We start from the raw sequence: 21,117 nt of genomic DNA on the forward strand, positions 1-21,117 counted from the left end.
GTATAAACGGCCTTGTGTGGTTACTATGGGGGAAATTTGGCTTCTTCTCAACGGGTAAGCAAGGGATTTAATGAAACAATACAATGCCTTTCCAGGTTTCAAACAACCTCTCTATCAATCTGAATATCAACCAAAGCGGTTCCAACAAGTATGAAGGCTCCAATAATGAGCTCACAAGGGTCAGCTGGTGGAATTTTGGTGTTGACAAGAATTTGAATCCATTTTCGAGAGAAACGGTATTTGCACGTCTTTTGGCACACTATTTTTGCGCCAGATTTCACATTACAACAGTGAATGTTGGATTTGTATGGGGAAAGGTGATAAAACAAGTCCAATTTGTATGGGAGATGTCACTGAATGAAGTATGTGTGGTATTGCTCTTTGGTTTTGAGCAGATTTTAACAATTTAAGGGGTATGATCTGGTAGAGAAAGCGGAAAGGTTGATAGCAAAACGACAATACAAAGATGCTTCAGCTCTATACAAGGATGCCAGTAAGCTGTTCAAACAAAACATTGGGAAAACTGATAACGATGAAGTGAGTATCCTCGTTCAAGCCAATCCTTAAGAAGCAGTTCAATGCTGACAGTTAACAGATAAATAATGCTTTACAGATTCTGGCTGATCAGAATTTGCGAAGGGCAAATGAACTGTCATTGATGCAAAACCAGAAAGTCACCAACAGCAGGTCCTCTTCACAGGCCCAACTTCAGCAATCCATCTATAATCCATTGAGCACAATAAATAAACAAAGTGCTGATAATATATCAGCTTCTTTGGCTTCTGTAAGGGGTGTTTCGGGTCATAACTCCACCATTGAGAGCTTGGTGAATGATGATTCAACGGATCCTATAACCAAGTTTCAAGTCCAAGTTTACAACTTGATAAAACCACCAAATCTTAACAATAACATTGAAACTTCAACTCCCAAGAATGTAAAGCTTTCAGGAAAATCAGTTGAAGAACTTGAGTTGGAGAATAGAACTTTGAAACAATTATTGAGTACTTATAGTGAGAATTTACAAGCTTATGAATCATTTCACAAGAAACTCAAGTTGAATCTGAAGAACTATCTTACGGTATTGAAATCTGATTTACAAACACAAGAGAAGAAGAAGAAAGCAGCAAATGATCGCAAATTGGAAACAATGGATAAAGAGAACAAGAGACTCGAAAGTCAAATAAAAAAACTGAAGGAAAGGTGGAATGAATTAGTTGAGAGTGCAAAGAGAAGAAGGGAAGATAATCAACCAAAGGATGGCAGATAACCAAAGTTACAGAAAAAAAGTTGTCTAGAATTTAACAAACCCATCATGTATTAACATCTAAGAGGAAGCTTTGATACCGTTCATCATTTCTTCTTTAGTGATTAAATGACCAATAGTTTCAATATGACCCAATAATTCATCGACATTAGTTGACCATTCATTCAACAATTCATTTGAGTCTTTTGGTTTAGCAAAGCTCACTATTTTGGCTGGTCTATTGATCTTGGCATAAATAGTACCTTGATTAACCAGAGTACTAATGAAATGTTCAGTCTCAGTTTCATTCAAATCTAATAATTGATTTAATCTTAATAATGTTATTCTTGTGTAGTATGTGGAGATAACTCTCAAGTTATGTTCAATAACTCTATCACGTAAATCACTCCAATGTTTTTCATTAGCTTTTTCCTTGTTGTTGAAAAATTCACTTTTTTGTAATTCACCACTGTAAACATCTTTAATTATTGGCCATCTCATCAATTCTTGTGTGATGAATGATTTGACTAATTTGCTGTGTAAATCAAGTTTTCTTAAATTAGTATCCAAATCTAGTTTGTGAATCAAATCGTTTTGTAAATTATCATATGGTGATAAGATCAAGAAATAAACAATATTGATTAAAACTGGTTTCCATTTGGTTTCATCCTTTTTGATATCTTCTATCTCGTAAATTGATAAGAAATGTTTGGCTATGTTCAAATAATCATTCTTGTTCAAACCAATCTTTATTAATAGTTCGTAGTATTGTAATTTGATATCTTGATATTCGGCAAGTTGTAAAGTCTTGACTAAAATCTTTCTTGATAAAATAGTTGCTTGGTTGAAATCACCTTTCAAGATACATAATTCAACTTGTTCCAAAATGAATTCCATTTTTTCTCTCAAGTTCATTGAACCATATGTTTCAACTTGTAATTCAACCAAAATTTCAGTAGCTTCATCAATCTTACCTTGACTTCTTCTAATATGTGATAATTCTCTTGAAACTCTTGCTCTTTCAACTTCAACGAAAATTTTGTTTTCAGTAACAGTTCTAATTGTATCAATGACTTCAATCTTGGTGGTCAAATCTGGAGTTTTATCCAAATATGACATTGCTTCTTGAATGAAAACTTGGACAGCTAATTTCAATTGACCGTGTTTTTTTGAAAGAAGAACTAATTGTTCATTCAACGCTTTCCAATCTTTATGATCACCTAACAAGTCGACAATTTTGGTCAAAACTCTTTTGGATGAAGCCAAATCAGAAGCTTGACGGGTTTGCTTTTCTAATAGTAAGAGTTTCTCTAATGCAGCATTATAGTCATTCTATTTAGGATTGTTAGTTTATCTGTTTCTAATTATTGCCACCATTTGAAAAGCATCAATTACTTACTTTACCCAAGACATCAATTTGAGGAAATTGTTCATCCAAAAGTTGAGTATAATCTTTATCAGCTTTTATGGGAGCGTCTCTGGACATTTTTGATATTCAATTGGTTCTGTGTTGTGTAATTTACTTCAATCGTTGTTGATTCAAACTTGATTCTTTGAATTTGTTTTCAATTTTCGATTTCTCGATTTGGGAGCACAGGGCTTCAAACCAAGCACAAAAATTACACTATAGGAAAGCTAAACACAGAGAATCACATAAAGGCATTATAAAGTAAGGCTTGTTTGTTTGTGTAGAAGATAATTCTCTGACCTTCTTTTGAAAGTTCTTCACTCGACTCTGCTCAGGCTTCTCCAAAGTGTTTTTAAGTTGTATTCTGGTGTTCCCCAGCCACATTCACTAGCCATGGCTCATCTGTGGCTAGTGCTGATGAAAAAAAAATTAAACATAAGAATTTTTTATAGAGCTCATCTCTAACATCAACAAATCCTGATTCAAAACCATCGAACAATGGCTGGGTCACAGTTGAAGCAGTTAAAAGCTGCTCTTAAGGAGAATGGACTTACTGGTCAAACAAATGTCAAAAGAAAAGGGAAAGGTTCTAAAAGGGCCCCATCAGAAACTCGTCGTGATGATAGAGAAGAAAAAATTCAAAGAATAAGAGAACAGTTTAATCCATTTGAAATCAAGACAAACAAAACCAAGTATGAAACAAATGGTAAATTCGTCAAGGGAGCTCAAGGTAAACCTGGTATCTCTAAGCAAATCGGTGAAGACCAAAGAAAAGCTGCTTGGGAAGCTAAAAAAGCTGCAAAGAATAAAAGTGGTCTACTAAAAGATCGTCGTTTTGGTGAAAATGATGCTTCCTTGAATCCTGAAGAAAAGATGCTTCAACGTTTCACTCATGAAAGATTAAAGCAATCCAACAGAGCTAATTTATACAATTTAGATGATGATTCTGATGAAGAAGGCGGTTTAACCCATATGGGAAAATCATTAGCTCTACAAGATGATTTTGATGCTGAAGATTTAGAAAACTCTGACGATGATGATTTTATGAAGCCTAAAAAAAGATCATTTGATGATGAAGGTTTAGCTGAAGAAGATGAAGATGAATCTGCGGTACCAAAAAAGAAAACTAAAACAGAAGTTATGAAAGAAGTTATGGCAAAATCTAAATATTACAAAGCACAACGTCAAATGGCTCAAGAACAAAGAGAAAATCAAGTTGAGGAATTGGATGACGAATATGCTGATGTCTTACATGAATTGGGGACCATTCCAAAATCAAAACCAGCTGCTGTTCAAGCTTCAAAGACCCCAAATGGTATCAATTATGAACAAAGTGTAAGAGAATTGAACATGGATAGACGTGCTGCTCCAGCTGATAGAACCAAAACTGAAGAAGAATTGAAGAAAGAATGGGAAGATAAACAAAAAGAATTAGAACAAGCTAGATTGAGACGTATGCAAGGTGATGACTATGGTGCTGAAAAGGGACCAGATGAATTAGATGACGATTTTTGGGGTGAAGAGAGCGAAGATCAAGCTGAAGGTGTTGAAACTGATGGAAGTGACGCTGAGGTTGAAGAAGAATCTGAATCTGAATCTGAATCAACTGGAAGAGCATTTACCGGTTCCAAAAACAAAGTTTCTTGTCCACAAACTTTAGAAGATCTTCATTCACAGTTAGAATCAGTTGCCTTGAAAGGGACTCCAGCTCATATCAAGAAAATCATTGACACTTATTCACCAAGACTACAAGCTGGTAATAAAGAAAAACTAGCTGTTTTCACTAATGTTCTTTTCCAACATATACTATTTTTATCAGAATCAGATGACGTTGACTCTGATGATTTCCCAGAAATACAAGAATCTTTAATTTCCACTTTGAAAAAACTCTCTGAAAGATTCCCTAATGAGTTAACGGAGTTCTTGCGTGAACAAATCAAAGAAATGCAAGAGAGAATCAATGAAACAATCGCTGGTGGTGATGAATATCCAATGGTTTCTGACCTAGTCTTCTTTGGTTTAGTTGGTATGCTTTTCTCCACATCTGATCATTATCATTTGCTAGTGACACCTTCATTGATTTTGATGGGTGAAAGTTTAGAACAATTGAAATACAATTCATTAAACTTGTTGATTGCGGGAACTTTTATATCAGATACTATTTTGAAATATCAAAGAATTGCTAAAAGATATATACCCGAAGTCACATTTTTCTTACAGAAAGCCTTACTTTCATTATCACCAAAAGAAATCAAACATAGCTCCATTACTACTAAGCCTGATGTTAGACTTCCATTGAAAAAAGGCATCACAACTGAGGAACAAACTTTAAGAATCTCAGACGTTGATCGTGAACTTCAAGAATCACATGAGGAAGCACTTTTGAAAAAAATAATATCAGTTATAGATTACGCTTTAGACACATGGAAGGAGAAAACTGCCTTCATTGAAATTGCACAGCCATTCAGTGTTATACTTGCAAAATATCAAAAATTTTATCCAGAATTTCAAAAAATCACACAATTGGTTGACAAATTCAACAGATTATTGAAATTTGCTAATGATGAACGTAAACCATTGGAATTACAAACTCACAAGAAGCTTGCTATTGCAACATATGCTCCTAAATTTGAAGAAAACTTCAATCCAGAGAAGAGATCATATGATCATGACAGATCAAGACAAGAGACCAATAAACTGCGTCACTTGCTCAAACAGGAACAAAAAATTGCACTTCGTGAGATTCGTAAAGATAGTAGATTTGAAGCTAGACAACAAATCAAAGAAAAGAAGGATTCCCAAGATGCATATCATTCCAAGATGGCCAGAATTCTCAATTCTATCAGTACTGTTGAAGGTGCTGAAAAAAATGCTTATGATCGTGAAAAGAAAGCTCGTAAGAACAAGAAATAAATTGTGTGTTTATAGATATAATGAGATAATCAGTTATTGTGTTTTATACATCACCATGTAGCTGATGAATTGAAATATTATAAACCGTACGTATATTTTACTCCTAACTAAACCCAACCCAAAATAATAAATAAAAGCCAAATACAATCACGAAATACTAGAAAGTGTTCAATTTCGAGAAATTTCATAATCTTTGTAAAACTGGTTCAACAACCCCAAAACTCCAGGATTCTGTTCATTGCCTTTATCAGTGTCGTTTGTATCTGTTTGAGGTAAAGTGGTAATGTAAGAATCTCCTAAAGCCAAATGTTCTGGCTCGTGTAAATGTCTTGTATCTCTGAAATTACCCCTTGACCTATTATCTGTTGGTGTTGCCATGAAGGATTGCGAACCAAACTCCTCAGGTCGTAAATTCCATTGAACAGGACTTTGAGGTTGACTCATTTTCCCATGTATAGAATGATGCAAAGGGTTCATTTTATTCACTCTAGATGGGCGCGTGTTTCTCTGTGTTTCATTATTTCCATAACTGTCAATGAAATAAAGATATGATTTCATCATTTTATCTTCACCAGAATTATAATAGGCTTCTCTAGGGTCATTTGAGTTCTTTTTGGCAGAAGCGGCAGCTTTTTGAGTGGACTTGGACTTGTCAAAATTGAACATTGCAAATGTACAGACGTAACCTAACCCATCAATATGAACCGAAAACTCTCGAAAGAAATCAATGATTCTATTTGAAGATTTCGGTAGTGAAAACCACAAAATGAATGGGGTAAATATAAGACTTGAAAGCTCCCGTAGTAATATCAATGGTTTCAAATCAAAATATTCACAAAACTCAGCTTTAACTTCATCAGTGTGATATTTCCCTTCCCAATGCTTAGGTAAATAATGAGTAAAGGATGCAACTTGTTTCAAACTGGCTTCAGAATCAAAAACTTGGTACTCTTCAGGTATTGTACCATGACAAATAGCCCATATTGTACCAAAAATACTGATGTAAAACAATACTGTTCTATCTTTTGTAATCTCAAAATTGAAAAACATATCAGGATCCACGACTGAAAGAATACCTAATACGGCAGCAAATGACCCTGATATGAAGGAAACAAACTTGAGAACTAAAACCGTCTTTTCCTTGGGAAATTGATCAACATATTTGGAAGCTTCTGGAACACTCAAGTTGATTCTTCTTTGGAAAATATGGTAAAGTTCGTTGAACTCTCTAAACTTCCATTCTGCAAATGGCGTATATTGTCTTGATCCAATTGAGCCTGGGTTTCTTCTATATTCATTGAAATAACGGAAGAAGTATAACAATATGAAATATGTAACTATTAGCGGTGCTAATATAATATTGAGGAAACCAGCCAACATAAATCTTTTGGAAAGCTCTTCTGATAATTCCTTTCTTTTCGCTTCTTTCAAAAATTGTTGTCTAACCTGACCACTTTCATTGAACACAAATCCTGAGATACAAAGATTAAGATTCCATTCCAAAGTTCTGGTTAACAAATTTCTTCTGTATCCTGGTATTGGTAAAGTCAAGTCCAAAATATCTTTATTGTACAAGGCAATGAAATAGTTATCTTTCCTCATAATACGATTGGCAATATCATGTGCATCAATCCTTGATTTTGATTTCATGTCAGAGACGTTGGAGGTCACAGCATTTTGATCTTTAAGGAGCATGATGCGGCGAACCACAACTTGCCATGAAACTGTTTGTAAATCTTTATCTGATATATCCAAAAGATACTTGTAGAAGTGATGAATCTCACGTAGTTCCTGAGCATCCAAATACAGTTGGGCAATCTTTAGGGCAAAATAAATGTAGAATAACCATAAGAAGAACTTGGCAAGTGGATGGATTGAAGCATAACATTGATCAACCCGAATATCACTTAGACTTTTAGCATTTGATGACTTTAATTTTGAATAATCAATGCATGTTGTTAAATATGTTGAAAAATAAACAACAAAGGCAAGAGTTGCAAGGTCAAGTGCTTTTGATAAAAGAATTGCGTAATAACCGCTTCCTAGGTAGTAAGTATAAACATCTTGAAGAAACCTATCCAAATTTTCAATATTTGCCCACTTCCATAGCGCCCGTTCTCTTGGATTCAAGATCCCAAGTTTTGCTCTTCTTATTCTTTCATCTTCTGCAGAGTTGGAAGAGGGAGCTTCACGATTATCTTTTTTAAATGATGTTTGAGCTGCTTCGTTGTTTGTGTTATTTGGATCCTTGTTATGAAGCGGTAGAGTAAAGGGACTGGCTGATGGTATATTTCTCAGCTTTGGAATTCTCATATTTTTGTTTATTTGACCTTTTATTGTGTTTAGTTTATCCAAACCTGTACCAGTTTTTGTGTGTCTGTTTGATGAGGGTTCTGGATGAACCATGATGGACATGGGTACATCATCCTCATCTTCGGTTTCAGCTTCACCGATGAAATCTAAATGATTTGGGTTGTCAACTTGATCAAAATGGAAACCGTCATCTTGTTTCTTTCCATCATTGGGGTGAACATCTTGAAATAAATCCTCATGTTGTAGTGGTTCATTATCTGAAATGCTTTCTTGGTCTGACTCTATCAATGATCTTTCACGAGCCCTTCCACTGTCCTGCAACAGTCTATGCTCACTTTCATCTTGGGACCTATAATCATCTCTTATACTTGATAATTCTGTTTCAGCATCTCTTGTGTTTGAATTCACGCCAAATACACGGGACAAGAAGGTTGGAGGATGTTGAGATGACATTGTGGCTGGTTTCTATTGTGTGAGTCCACAACTAGAATCACAGAGATGGCACCAGTATACTCGTGATGGTGATTAGAAAATGATTGATCACTAAAGCTTCAGTATGTAGTGCAGTTCTGAGCCTGTTAATTGAAGTGGCAATATTGAGTGTGTTTTGGTGTTTGGCGTTAAGTTTTTGACGTTATTTGTTTTAGCAAATGATCAGTCTTATCAGTTTAGCCTTGAAATGAGACTAGGTACCAAACTTAGGGACTTTGAGTCTCGAAATATAGTCTAGACCTACAACTACCTAGGCCATATCATAACAAGGACAGACTTCTACATCACAGAATAAAACGAAAGAAAGACGTATTCTTTAACTAATGTACATAATACTCCGTTCAAGCAAATCTTGGAGTCACAACAACTTTTTCGTTCAAGTGGCCCAACAAATATGCATTTCTGTTCTCATTTTCATCAGCTAAGACAACCTCTTGCAAAAAATCAGTTTGAGAACCTTTACCAACATCCATGACAACATTCCCTAGCTTCATGGTTAGTTTACCAGACTTGTGCACCCTTAGCTTACCAACTAGCCCTTCTAGTTGATCAATTTCTCCTTCAGTCTTCTTCTCAGACATAGTAATGTCACCATCACCTTCTTTTTCAGGTTTTACGCTGATTGTTTGGGCAGCTTTAGCAGCTTTAACCTCATCATTTTCTTCGAATTTTGGTAGAACTCTAGGAAGTTGAATAAATAAAAAATTTTCTGGGTTATTGTCTGCTTCAATGATCGATTTCACTATTGATCTATGATCTTTGTTCAATCTTTCAGTTTCTTGTTTAGCTTCTGTTGGATCAACTGATAAAAACTCACTTTGAAGCTGTAAATCATTCAATTTCTTTTGAAGTTCGGTATCCTTCTCATGTAATACTGCATTTAAATCTTTCTCTTGTGGTTCCTCCTTCACCGTCGTCTTTGATCCACTTGGTTCTGATGATACTGATTCAGGTGATTCTGAGCGAACGTACTCAGCTGATGATGGGTTGGCCTTATGATCACCAGACTCAACATGCTCATTACGAACAGGTCTAACTGGAAATAATTCAGTATGTTCAGGATCAAATTTGTACTCTTTACTCATGTTGATTCTTGCTGGGTCATCGTCCTCTTCATCAGAATCCAGCCCAACTGACGTACTTCTGACACCTTCTCTTTTGACTAAATTGCTCAAATAGTCAGGAGTTGGTGAAGCTGTAGCTGATCTGGTGAAAGATTGAGTAGAATCACTCAAAATATTTCCAGATGCTAAAGGACCTGCTTGCACCAAATGCGTACCTGCTAATGCTCTGCCTCCTCTGCCTCCTCTGCCACCACGGGCTCCACCTCTACCTCTAGCACTGTTTCCTCTGTTAGATTTATCAGATTTATTTGATTCTTGAGCAGTGACTGGAGCTTGTGCATCTCTTTCTTCTTTAGATCTTCTGGCAACCACTTTTGGCTTGAATTTCAATCCTGGTTTTGCACTTGGTGTCGAGCGACGCGACAACGAGTCGAGACGTGAGCTTGTGGGTATCTTGTCAGACATCTTGGAAAACGTAACAGGCAGATTCTAATGATTTTTACTGGATTTGAGTTACTTTGATTTGAAAGATTTTGAACTGTTTATACCTTTGCAAAAAATATATCCATACAAATTTTACCCGGTAGTCATCGCTTCAAATTTTTTTTTCCTTTACAATACAAAAATTTAAGTCAAATAGAAAACAAAAATCTTAGAACATTCTTTATAGGTTTAGAGACAGTAGAGTAATTCAGAATGGCAAAGAGAGGTCAAGCTAAATCAAGAGCTCAAACAGATGAAGATTTCGGACTGGATGAAGTTGATTCTTTCCATGCTGAAAGAGAAAAGATTCTATTAAACGAAGCTGGCCCAAGTAGGCAAAGAGATGAGGATGAAGATAGCGATGAGGAAGTTTTAGGAGTCTCAGATGCCAGTGATTCAGAAGAGGATGATGAAGCTGAATTCTTTGGAAAGAAGGATGAGGAGGATGTTGAAGATGAAGAAGATGAAGGTGCATGGGGTTCAACAAAAGGTGCATATTATGGTGCTGATGATTTGGATGATGAAGAATCAGCTAAACTTATAGAAGAAGAAGCATTACGTCAACAGAAAAGACATTTAGAAGAGCTTAACATGGATGATTTCGTTGATGAAGAGGTCGAAGAAGAATGGACAAAGAGCGCAAAGAAACATGATTTTGGCAGTACAGATGCCTCTTCCAACAAGACCTTGCAAACTTTTCAAAGCATTTCACAACTTGATCCAAAAGCTAAGCGCAAATATATCTCAACCTCACATCCAGAGTTCATACCCTTATCCAAAGAGCTTTCCAAATTGAAGCCTACATTAGATGGTTTGAAAGAACGTAAAGATGAGAATGAAGTTTTGAATGTTAAATTTACGGCATTATCTGCGTACTTGGGTGCTATAAGTTCATATTTTGCTGTCTTTTTGGCTCTTTTGAAAGACGAAGAACCATTTACAATGAAAGAACATCCAGTCATGGAATGTATATTGAGTTCCAAAGAAGTTTGGAGACAGGCTAGTGAGCTATATGAAGATGATGTTTCTTTAAGTGATGATGAAAAATACAACACCAAAGCTTTGGATAATTCCGAAAACAATTCATCTGAGGATGCATCAGATAATGACGAAGATGTTTTTGATTCAGCGTCAGAGAGTATGGGTGAAGCTGAACAGGATGAGGAAGAAAGTGAAGTAGAAATTGATATATCTAAGCCTCGTAATTTCAAGAAGGTTAAGTCACAAGCACAAGAAGATTTCGCTGAAGGTGAAATTGCTGATGTTGATGCAGAAGAAAAGAAGACTCGTAAGCGTACTTTGCGTTTCTACACTTCCAAAATTGATCAACAAGCAAAGAAAAATGATGAAAGATACACTGGTGACTTGGATATCCCTTACAAAGAACGTCTGTTTGAAAGACAACAAAGATTGATTGAGGAAGCTCGTAAACGTGGTCAACATGATGATAATGGTGAAGATTTAGATGCCGAAAATGACTATGATTCACAAGATGAAAAAGATGCCAGAGAAGTCAACGCTGACAATGATTCATACTACAACACAATTAAATCTTCTAAAATCAAAGAAAAAACTCAAAGAATAGAGGCTCACAACCAAGCTGTTAAAGCTGCAAAAGAAGGTAAATTGGCTGAACTACAAGAAAACCTGGGAGAAGATGGTAAGCGTGCTTTGAATTATCAAATATTGAAAAACAAAGGTCTTACTCCACATCGTAATAAAGATAACAGAAACTCCCGTGTTAAAAAGAGAAAGAAGTATGAAAAAGCACAAAAGAAACTCAAATCTACACGTGCTGTTTATTCACAACCTTCTGGTCCATATGAAGGTGAAAAGACTGGTATTAAGAAGAATTTGACAAGATCCACCAAATTTTGAACTTATTAAATAGTTTCAGTTCTTGTATTATAGTCAAAAAAATTGTTAAATAATGATGGTTAATAGCATAATTCATAGGGTATTGATGACATGTAGAGTGTTGTTTAGGTGTTCTTTAAGCTCTTGCTCTGTTTGTGACTCTTCTGTTTCAAGGTCCCAAGTCAAAAATTCTCTAGCAATGTATTTCTAAACGGTCAGTCCATATGTAAGTAGTCATTAATGGGGTGGATACTTACAGCCTGTTCAATATCTCTATATTTGGAACTATCAACACTAGATATCAATGATTCATGACTTTCCCGCAAAATCTCATTAGCTCTGGTGATTATATTATTTGGGATACCACATGCTTTTGCACAACTAATTTCTAAGGTTAGATATTCAATAGGTTAAAAAGTAAACAGATTAACGTACTCAATTCCAAAACTATTCAACGCAAGTCCATCCTTCAATTCATAAAGATAAGTAAGTTTATCTTCACCGTCTTGTTGTTGAAATATAACCGACATGTGATTGTGTTTGACTTTTGAAGATAGTTCAATGATGTTATTTTTGAAAAGCTCATGAAAATGGGTAGTAATAATCGTTCTTGGTGGAGTTTCACTATTAGATAAATTTTCAATAATAGCACCTAATAAAGCTGGACCGCCAATAACATCGGTGCCTTTTCCAAATTCGTCAATCAATAAAAGACTCTTTTCAGTCCCTAGCTGTAAACATTTACTCATTTTTTGAAGGTCAAGTCCAAATGAGCTTTCACACTTCTCCAAAGATTCCATACTAAAGATTCTTGAAAGTATCTTGTCAGTCAAGCCAATCTTAGCAAATTGGGCTGGAACAAAGCATCCTAAGTGGGCAAGGTATACAATAATTCCAACTTGTAATAAGTACAATGATTTTCCTGATCCATTGGCCCCAGTCACTATGCACAATTGATGTTTCTCGATGTCTGTGTTGTTGGCAATATAAGAAGGAACAAGGTTTTCAAATATCGGGTTTCTACCATTTTTAATTTCAATGACACTTTCATCCACAATTTCTGGTTTAACATAACCTTGGAGCATGGAAATGGAAGCAAGTGACATGAAACAATCAAGCTCTGCAAACAATTCACCAGCAGTAAGTAACATATCCATGCTGTCAAATATCCCACTTTGTAGTTCATAAAGAACTTCAATTTCCAAGTCAATGATGAGCTGGTAGACATCACCTAATTCATCATCCATTCCGTGAGTATATTCATCCTTGTAGTACATATTTGTTACAGTAGCAAACACTTCTTCCCATTCTTCTGGAACTTCGTCCCTATTTGTGATATCAATTGAAATCAAATAACCAACTTGGGGTAAATAAACCACATTCAAAAAAGTTGATGGAACATGTGGATATCGTATAGATATTTCTGAAGCCGCTTCTTCGAGAGTAGTCTCAAGACGGTCATAGTTCTTTCTGCAGCAATCTAAATGATTCACCAAACCATCTCTAACATATACTCTCTTCCACTGTTTTGATTGATCAAAATCAATTGCAGAGTCAACAGCTGTGCATAGGTTACGGAGTTGTTCGACATCAACCTCAGTTAAGATATTTTGCAAAACCTCCACAAATTCTATATCTTTCATTAAGCCCACAACATCATAAATTTCTATTGCATATTTCAAAAAAGAAGCCATCTGAGACCAGCTCTTCACACTTGGTCTACCCATTTCAATTGATGATATTGTTTGATTGATATTTGGTAATTGTTTTTGAAAGCACATGAGATTCTCCAAATATTGAGTATTATCTTCAGATATGAGCACTTCCACTGTATTTAACCTTTTGTTAATCAAGGAGATGTTTGCCAAAGGTGCATAGAACCAACTTCTCAATCTTTTATATCCCAAAGCAGAATGAGTTTGGTTCAACATACCGAACAATGATTGTAAATGGTGGCTATCTTTCTTATTCAAACCGGAATCATTCTCCTTGAGAATCTGAAGGGCATATAACGTTTCAGGTTCTACATAAACTGTATCAGAGCTATCAAAAGTCAGTTCACTATGTCACCTAGATTAAATATCTTTATACATACCATGCATAAACTTCCACGGATTGGAAAAGGTTGTTGCGATCAATATCTCTGCTTTCAAATAGTTCACACCTCCCAAGAGAAATAAGTAAAGCACCAAGGCAACCAGACTAAAGCAAATGTTAGTTACGTCCAAATTCATACCTTTGAATTGACATACTGCTATTGATTGACCAATTGAGTGCTCTATAGCATTCAATGTTGGATATAAGGCTCTGTTATCAGCAAGTGCTCGCAGAAGGTCCTGAATGGGTCTTTTAATTGAGTGCTTTAAAAATGACTTTAATCTCAAAACATCAATCGTGAAGTTTCTAATTGAACCTTGATTAGCAATTAGTACCGATCATCATAAAATTCTAATATGTTTCAACATACTTTGACGTTCTAATTCATTATAAATTGATTCATTGAGCCTAGATGATACAATAACTTGAGATGGTCCAATTTTGGAAAGGACTAATGAAAATTAATGACAATGGTCGTGATTGTTCTGATAATGGTTTCATCATACTTTTGCTCAAAATCAGCATAGTATCTAAAGAGACACCTGAATCAATATGAATCTCTTCGATCAAGCATAATTTCCTTTCACTTAACGACAACGAACAACCGCCCAACACACTGGGCTTACTATCCAACACAAGCAACACATCATTAAGCACGTTGATTCCATCATGTTCAGCGCTGTGGAAATCTGATGACGAGGACTGGTTTGTACTAGGTTCACTATCCCAAGACGCCATTGTAGACTGAGGTTTCTTTGTCGATGGTAAAAGATTGAAACTGATTTTCTCTGAACTGTTTTAGGATATATCCGAATAACTACAATAAACAAATTACAAATCATCAATCGTTGATTTCATGCTGGTCCTTCTTGCTTCAATTGTAACTCTTGCCACTCTTTGGCTAGCTCGACCATCATTGAAGGATCTAAACTGGCATCCACAACGTCTTGTGGAACTTGATTCTCAGAATGCTCTTTCACAGCGAACCTTCCCTTATTAGTTTCTGTAATTAGTCTTAGTCCATAGTCAAAATCATCGTCAACTTCTGTTGTAGCTAATTCATGCCATGTATATAAAAGAGAGTCAGTCTTTCTAGCAAATGGGTTGATATCTATTAACCAAACTCTATCGAACGGTCTTGGTAGATAGACATCAAACACAAAACTTTCATCAGCAAACGATTCTGCCAAAACATCTTCGAAAAACTCATCAATCAAGTCTCTGATCTTTTCAGATAGATTGTCAAGATAATCATAATAGTTCAAATCTCTTTGTGTGATCCCGATGATTCTTCTATCTTTAACAAAACATCTAAACTCTAAGGCTGGATTGATATTGAACCATTTTCTAAGCACTAATTCATACTCAAGTTCAGTGCTTTTTTGATCATCTTTACACTCCTCTTGTTCTGGTTTCACTTCATCAAATGCGCTTGAAAGATCATGAGTAATGTAGTTAGATGATTTTAGTAATAAGTAGATATCAGATGCGTTTTCACACTTCATGGTATTTGTAGCAATGATCCAAGTAGCATCTTTTGGAGCAGACCAGTTAAGTTTGGGGGTAACTGGTCCATTGTTGTTGATGTAATTCTTAATATCTTCATGTATTTCACTGAATTGGCTAAATGTGTCAGCATTACTAGTCTTTTGAGATTTGACCTCCTTTTCTTCTTCCTCTTCTTCTTCTGACCAGTCACTATACTCATTATCACCGTCACCAACATTCACTGCATAATGGCCATCATCTGGTAGCTCTATCCCATCACTGGAAAGGTAGTCTATGAAAGCCTGTGGTAATGGCTTAATAATGTGAGCTTTTGGAACATGCTTCTTGTACTTTGGGTACCACGAAGAGAACGAGCAGTTGATGATCTGCTCCCTGGACACTGGGATCTCTTTGAACACATGAGCAGCTTCTTGAGATGACATTTTCCTACCTTCTAGCATACAATTAGTAAGTAACTTGCAAAGAGTCAAGCTCATCGCTTATAAACTTCAAATTCGCGAACAAAATTTACCCTGCAAATGGACATGTCGAATTTTTTTTTTCGCATCAACACATAACGCGTTGAAGAAATGTACAGAGGCAAGATTTCAATACAGATCATTTACCTGAACAAAAGAGGTTTTGCACTTGGATCCAACACCAATTGAAACTCACGAACCTCAGTAAAGATGGCTAAAGCAGCAGTTGCTCCTTCCAATGCTACTTTCAAAAACAAAGAGAAACCTCAAGAGGTTAGAAAATCCAATATATTAGCTGCTAGAGCAGTGGCAGATGCTATCAGAACATCATTGGGTCCAAAAGGTATGGATAAGATGATCAAGACTGGTAAAGGTGAAATTATCATTTCTAATGATGGTCATACTATTCTTCAACACATGGCTGTCTTACATCCAGCCGCTAGAATGCTTGTCGATGTCTCCGGTGCTCAAGATGTCGAAGCCGGTGATGGTACTACTTCTGTTGTTATATTGACCGGTGCTTTATTAGGTGCTGCTGAGAAACTATTACAAAAAGGTATTCATCCAACTATAATTGCAGAATCTTTCCAAAGAGCAGCTGCAAGATCTGTTGAAATCTTACTTGATATGTCTACAAAAATTTCATTAGATGATCGTGAAGCTTTAATTCGTGCAGCTTCTACCTCATTAAGTAGTAAAATTGTTAGTCAACATAGTCATTTATTAGGTCCCCTAGCTGTTGACTCTGTCTTAAAAATCACAAGCCCAGATTCATCAAATGTTGATTTGAATGATATTAGATTAATAAAGAAAGTTGGTGGTACAATTGATGATACACAATTAGTCGATGGTGTTGTATTGACTCAAAATGTTGTCAAGAATGCAGGTGGTCCTACAAGAATTGAAAAGGCAAGAATTGGTTTAATTCAATTTCAACTTTCACCTCCAAAACCTGATATGGAAAATAATGTTGTGGTGAATGATTACAGACAAATGGATAAGATCTTAAAAGAAGAAAGAGCTTATTTGTTAAACATTTGTAAAAAAATCAAAAAGGCTAAATGTAATGTTTTATTAATCCAAAAATCAATCTTGAGAGATGCTGTTAATGATTTATCCTTGCATTTCTTATCAAAATTAGGAATATTGGTTATTAAGGACATAGAACGTGATGAAATTGAATTCTTGAGTAAAAGTCTTTCATGTAAACCAATTTCAGATGTTGATTTATTCACAGAAGATAGACTTGGTTCTGCTGATTTGGTTGAAGAAACTGAATCATCAGGTTCAAAAATTGTTAAAATTACAGGTGTTAAAAATGTTACTTCTCCAACAGTTTCTGTCATTTGTCGTGGTGCTAATAACTTGGTTTTGGATGAAGCTGAACGTTCATTACATGATGCTCTATGTGTTGTCCGTTGTTTAGTTAAAGAAAAAGCATTGATTGCTGGTGGTGGTGCTCCAGAAATTGAAGTTTCAAGAACATTGATGAAAGAAGCAAGATCATTATCAGGTACTGAAGCTTTCATTTGGAATGAATTTGCTGAAGCTCTTGAAGTCATTCCAACTACATTGGCTGAAAATGCTGGTATGAATAGTATTAACGTTGTTACTGATTTACGTAACAGACATGAAAATGGTGAACGTAATGCAGGTATTTCAGTCCGTCGTTCAGCTGCTACAAACACATATGATGAACATGTCTTGCAACCAGTACTAGTCAGTACAAGTGCCATCACATTAGCTTCTGAAACTGTTAAATCAATATTACGTATCGATGATATTACATTCAGTCGATAATTATGGTGATGTAAATGGTTTTATATAAATAAAAGATTTTGTACAAAGCTTTATATTCCCTTTATCCAGTGTAGTTCATACTCTATCTTACTTCTTTGGAGGCTGGTTGAGGATCTTGACGGCATCTTTGGAGAAAACATAAGATAATCCACTAAGAACTGTAGTTGTACCAACAAAATAACCAAATCCAGAGAAGCAATATTCTAGCAATTCTATATATGATGGATCAATAACTGACAATAATACAGGTTTAACAACGGCAGCACCTATGTATAACATTTGAAATCCAGTGTTGTACTTGGAAATAGTGGTTGGATGAACTTCTGCTGATGGTATACTAAAATCCCAATATCTGAGAAACGTCTTTGGAGGTGGTAATGAAATGTATCTATAATAAATGGCAGAAATAGCTAACAATACATCTCTTCCTAAAATCACAACTGCCAAGTATAGTGGAATTTGACCAGCATGAGCTAAACAAGCAGTACATGTAACCATTAGAAACTTATCAGCCATTGGATCTATTATTGATCCGACAACTGAATGCATCTTGAACCGTCTAGCAATGTACCCGTCAATGAAATCGGTGATGCAGGAATAGGTAAATAATGCTAAAGCATATACAACTTGTTGCTTGACAATCAGAAATCCTATTATTGGAGCTGTTACCAGTCTTGTGAATGTTAAAATATTGGGTATGGTGTAGATGTTTTCATGTTCAGGGATTAAACCTTTAATTGGCTTGGTTATTTTATCTTTAATTTCCCTTGATTTCGTTACAATCTCTGTATTTTTGATCTTGTCGCTTATTTGGGTTCTCAATTTCTGTTTTTGATCTTTATCTTCCTGTAATAAAGGTCTATATCTGGAGAAACACCGTATCGACTGTTGGTTCAAGCTCTTTAATAATGTTGGTCTTCCGACCAAGCTAAACTGATTTGATTGCCTCAAAAGCAGTTTTGGATAGTGGTTCAAGCTTGCAGAGATAGTAAAGCGTCCCAGTAACATCTTTCCAATTGCATTCCCAGTGACTTCGTTACCCTTTCCACCAGTTGATTGTGTGTGGTCTTCTTTCTTAATCTATTGTTGACCACTTGAACGCATTTCTCAACATTTTTTCAGACTGCCATTTTTCATCGGGGCGCTAACAACGTTTCCGAAATTCTGTTGATGATTCAGATGACTACAGAGGCCAATCACAAGCAGTGGTAGATTTGAAACCTGTGTATGCAAAGGACTTGGAGTTTAAAATTATTCCTTCCCTCTTCTTCATCACTTCGTCATCTTCACACGTCTTCAAGTACCATCAAAAACATGAATGTCCTTGTCTATTCTGGTATGTTATCTCCCAACAAACTTGTCTAAAGAAAATCTATTAACACCCATTTCAAGGCCCAGGAACTACTCCAGATTCTGTTAAGCACTGCTTAGAATCATTAAGAAGATTCTTATCCCCATATTATGCTGTTGTCGGTGTGGACTCAAAGATCTTGAAGAAGGAGCCTTGGCCATCTAAAACTTCATTGTTAGTGTTCCCAGGTGGTGCAGATGTCCCAACTTGCAGAGAACTGAACGGCGAGGCAAACTTGATCATAAAAGACTATGTTCGCAAAGGTGGTAAATTTTTAGGGTTCTGTGCTGGCGGTTACTATGGCTCTGGTCGTTGTGAATTTGCTGTGGGTGATCCTCAACTCGAGGTTAGTGGTCCAAGAGAACTCAAGTTTTTCCCTGGTACTGCTAGAGGTCCAGCTTTTGCAGGATTTAAATATGGTGATGAATCAGGAGCGCGTGTTGCACGATTATCAGTTAATAAAGATGCTCTAAATGTTGATATAGATACATGTTACAATTACTATAACGGTGGTGGTGTGTTTGTTGATGCTGATAAATTTGACAATGTTGACGTTTTGGCCACTTACACTGAGCCTATATCTGTTGAAGCAGGTTCAACTGCTGCTGCTGCTATCCATGTTAAAGTCGGTAAAGGCTCTGCTATTTTGACTGGTACACATCCAGAATGGGTTCCTGAAATCTTGAAGCAAGACAAAGATGATGAACATTATACACAGATTATCAATAAGTTGATAGAAACTAATGAATCACGTCAATTATTTTTGAGATCATGTTTACAGAAATTTGGCTTGACTGTTAATGAAAATGAGATTGTTAGACCAAGATTGACACCTATTACATTTTCCTCTCCAATAGCGGGACAAGTTTCATCCATAGTGAAAGAGATTGTCGATAATGTGGGTCTTCAGGGTGAATCCAATGATTTAATAAAGGGTAATACAGATATCATCAGACTACACCAAGGTGAAGAACCAAACTCTGCTCACCAATTAAATAAGCAAGAAGAATTTGAAGATCCAGATACCGCTGTCAAAGAATTGTACGTCTTTAGTGATAGCTTGCCAGATCGCAGATTGACACCTTATTTTGATATCAAACAATACTTCAGATACTTACAAGAGTATTACGGCTCACTAACTCCTGGCTCTGCTGGTGCAACATTATTGTATGGTGAAGTTGTCACTTCAACATCATCCATGCTTGACAAAAACTTCAATATTTTGAAAAATATACCATCCGGTACTGTATTTGCTGCAACAGTCCAAGTTTCTGGTCGTGGTAGAGGTGGTAACTTATGGATCAATCCTCCAGGTGTGGTTGCAAGCTCTCTTGTTTTAGACCTACCAATATCTTATAAACATGCCCCTGTTGTATTTGTTCAATATTTAACAAGTTTAGCTGTTGTGGAGGCTGTTAAGACTATGGGTGAGGGGTATGAAGAATTACCAATTAGAATCAAATGGCCAAATGATATTTATGCTATCAAACCTGAGTACTTCGGTAAAAAGATTGATGTAAACGATATTGAGCCTTCCTATGTGAAAATTTCTGGTATATTGGTGAATACAAATGTCTTGAAAGGAAACTACAAAGTGATCATTGGTACTGGTATCAACTTATCAAATGCAGCTCCAACCACATCAATCAATTCAACCATCTCATTATTAAATGAAGTTAGAGTGAAACGTGGACAATCACGCCTTGACCCAATATCTCCAGAACAATTAGTTGCATCATACATGTACCACATGGGAACATTATTCAATAAGTTCAAAAATGAAGGGTTCAAGTCATTGCTCCCATTATATTACAAGCATTGGTTACATTCAAATCAAATTGTTCGTTTACAGGATCATGGGAACGCCAGAACCAGAATCACGGGTATCACTGATGACTGGGGTATGCTAATTGCTGAAGAAGTTGATCGTAGTGATAGACCTACTGGTAACAAATTTCAACTTCAACCAGATGGTAACTCTTTTGACATGTTCAAAGGATTGATATCTAAGAAAAGCAATGTATAGAAAAGTACAATTAATGATTACGTTAAACCCTTTTATTTTATTTTTTTTTATACATAATTTTACAAAATTAACCCACTGTATGATTTCAATATCGACAATAAAA

General features: G+C 35.9%; 11 protein-coding genes across 11 annotated transcripts; 5 read left to right on the forward strand and 6 right to left on the reverse strand.

Moving 5' to 3' along the window:
- Positions 1-347: 347 nt before the first annotated feature.
- ATG38 (Atg38p) lies at positions 348-1,267 on the forward strand (the record flags this gene model as incomplete). Its single annotated transcript, XM_019182967.1, has 3 exons — positions 348-362; positions 412-537; positions 596-1,267. The coding sequence occupies 3 exons, from the start codon at positions 348-350 to the stop codon at positions 1,265-1,267; spliced, it is 813 nt and encodes a 270-aa protein (XP_019041448.1).
- Positions 1,268-1,324: 57 nt separating this feature from the next.
- Positions 1,325-2,729, reverse strand: RPN5 (proteasome regulatory particle lid subunit RPN5; the record flags this gene model as incomplete). Its single annotated transcript, XM_019181314.1, has 2 exons — positions 1,325-2,575; positions 2,643-2,729. The coding sequence occupies 2 exons, from the start codon at positions 2,727-2,729 to the stop codon at positions 1,325-1,327; spliced, it is 1,338 nt and encodes a 445-aa protein (XP_019041449.1).
- A 420-nt stretch (positions 2,730-3,149) lies between these two features.
- Positions 3,150-5,564, forward strand: NOP14 (snoRNA-binding rRNA-processing protein NOP14; the record flags this gene model as incomplete). Its single annotated transcript, XM_019181212.1, has 1 exon — positions 3,150-5,564. One exon carries the CDS (start codon positions 3,150-3,152, stop codon positions 5,562-5,564), a length of 2,415 nt encoding a protein of 804 aa, XP_019041450.1.
- Positions 5,565-6,083: 519 nt separating this feature from the next.
- On the reverse strand, positions 6,084-7,703 carry ATG9 (autophagy protein ATG9; the record flags this gene model as incomplete). Its single annotated transcript, XM_019180923.1, has 1 exon — positions 6,084-7,703. A coding segment is annotated over one exon (1,620 nt), but the record flags the coding sequence as incomplete, so codon positions are not given.
- Positions 7,704-8,710: 1,007 nt separating this feature from the next.
- On the reverse strand, positions 8,711-9,898 carry RPC53 (DNA-directed RNA polymerase III subunit C53; the record flags this gene model as incomplete). Its single annotated transcript, XM_019182968.1, has 1 exon — positions 8,711-9,898. The coding sequence occupies one exon, from the start codon at positions 9,896-9,898 to the stop codon at positions 8,711-8,713; it is 1,188 nt and encodes a 395-aa protein (XP_019041452.1).
- A 231-nt stretch (positions 9,899-10,129) lies between these two features.
- Positions 10,130-11,794, forward strand: SAS10 (rRNA-processing protein SAS10; the record flags this gene model as incomplete). The annotated part of the gene is made up of 1 exon (XM_019181201.1): positions 10,130-11,794. The coding sequence occupies one exon, from the start codon at positions 10,130-10,132 to the stop codon at positions 11,792-11,794; it is 1,665 nt and encodes a 554-aa protein (XP_019041453.1).
- Positions 11,795-11,866: 72 nt separating this feature from the next.
- MSH5 (MutS family protein MSH5) lies at positions 11,867-13,827 on the reverse strand (the record flags this gene model as incomplete). Its single annotated transcript, XM_019181188.1, has 3 exons — positions 11,867-11,980; positions 12,031-12,154; positions 12,209-13,827. Coding segments are annotated over 3 exons (1,857 nt in total), but the record flags the coding sequence as incomplete, so codon positions are not given.
- A 672-nt stretch (positions 13,828-14,499) lies between these two features.
- Positions 14,500-15,462, reverse strand: CDC123 (cell proliferation protein CDC123; the record flags this gene model as incomplete). Its single annotated transcript, XM_019186117.1, has 2 exons — positions 14,500-15,224; positions 15,267-15,462. Coding segments are annotated over 2 exons (696 nt in total), but the record flags the coding sequence as incomplete, so codon positions are not given.
- Positions 15,463-15,924: 462 nt separating this feature from the next.
- On the forward strand, positions 15,925-17,716 carry CCT4 (chaperonin-containing T-complex subunit CCT4). Its single transcript, XM_019182536.1, has one exon. It carries the CDS (start codon positions 16,048-16,050, stop codon positions 17,635-17,637), a length of 1,590 nt encoding a protein of 529 aa, XP_019041456.1. The 5' UTR covers positions 15,925-16,047; the 3' UTR covers positions 17,638-17,716.
- A 20-nt stretch (positions 17,717-17,736) lies between these two features.
- Positions 17,737-18,390, reverse strand: CRD1 (cardiolipin synthase; the record flags this gene model as incomplete). Its single annotated transcript, XM_019180759.1, has 1 exon — positions 17,737-18,390. A coding segment is annotated over one exon (654 nt), but the record flags the coding sequence as incomplete, so codon positions are not given.
- A 561-nt stretch (positions 18,391-18,951) lies between these two features.
- On the forward strand, positions 18,952-21,014 carry BPL1 (biotin--[acetyl-CoA-carboxylase] ligase BPL1; the record flags this gene model as incomplete). Its single annotated transcript, XM_019184380.1, has 2 exons — positions 18,952-18,973; positions 19,030-21,014. The coding sequence occupies 2 exons, from the start codon at positions 18,952-18,954 to the stop codon at positions 21,012-21,014; spliced, it is 2,007 nt and encodes a 668-aa protein (XP_019041458.1).
- Positions 21,015-21,117: the final 103 nt, after the last annotated feature.

This window comes from Wickerhamomyces anomalus (genome assembly GCF_001661255.1).
Source record: "Wickerhamomyces anomalus NRRL Y-366-8 unplaced genomic scaffold WICANscaffold_1, whole genome shotgun sequence".
In the NCBI taxonomy this organism is placed as follows: Eukaryota; Fungi; Ascomycota; class Saccharomycetes; order Phaffomycetales; family Wickerhamomycetaceae; genus Hansenula; species Hansenula anomala.

Coding starts and splice junctions, on each gene's coding strand:
- CCT4 (XM_019182536.1), top strand. CDS start 16,048: ATGGCTAAAGCAGCAGTTGCTCCTTCCAATGCTACTTTCAAAAACAAA.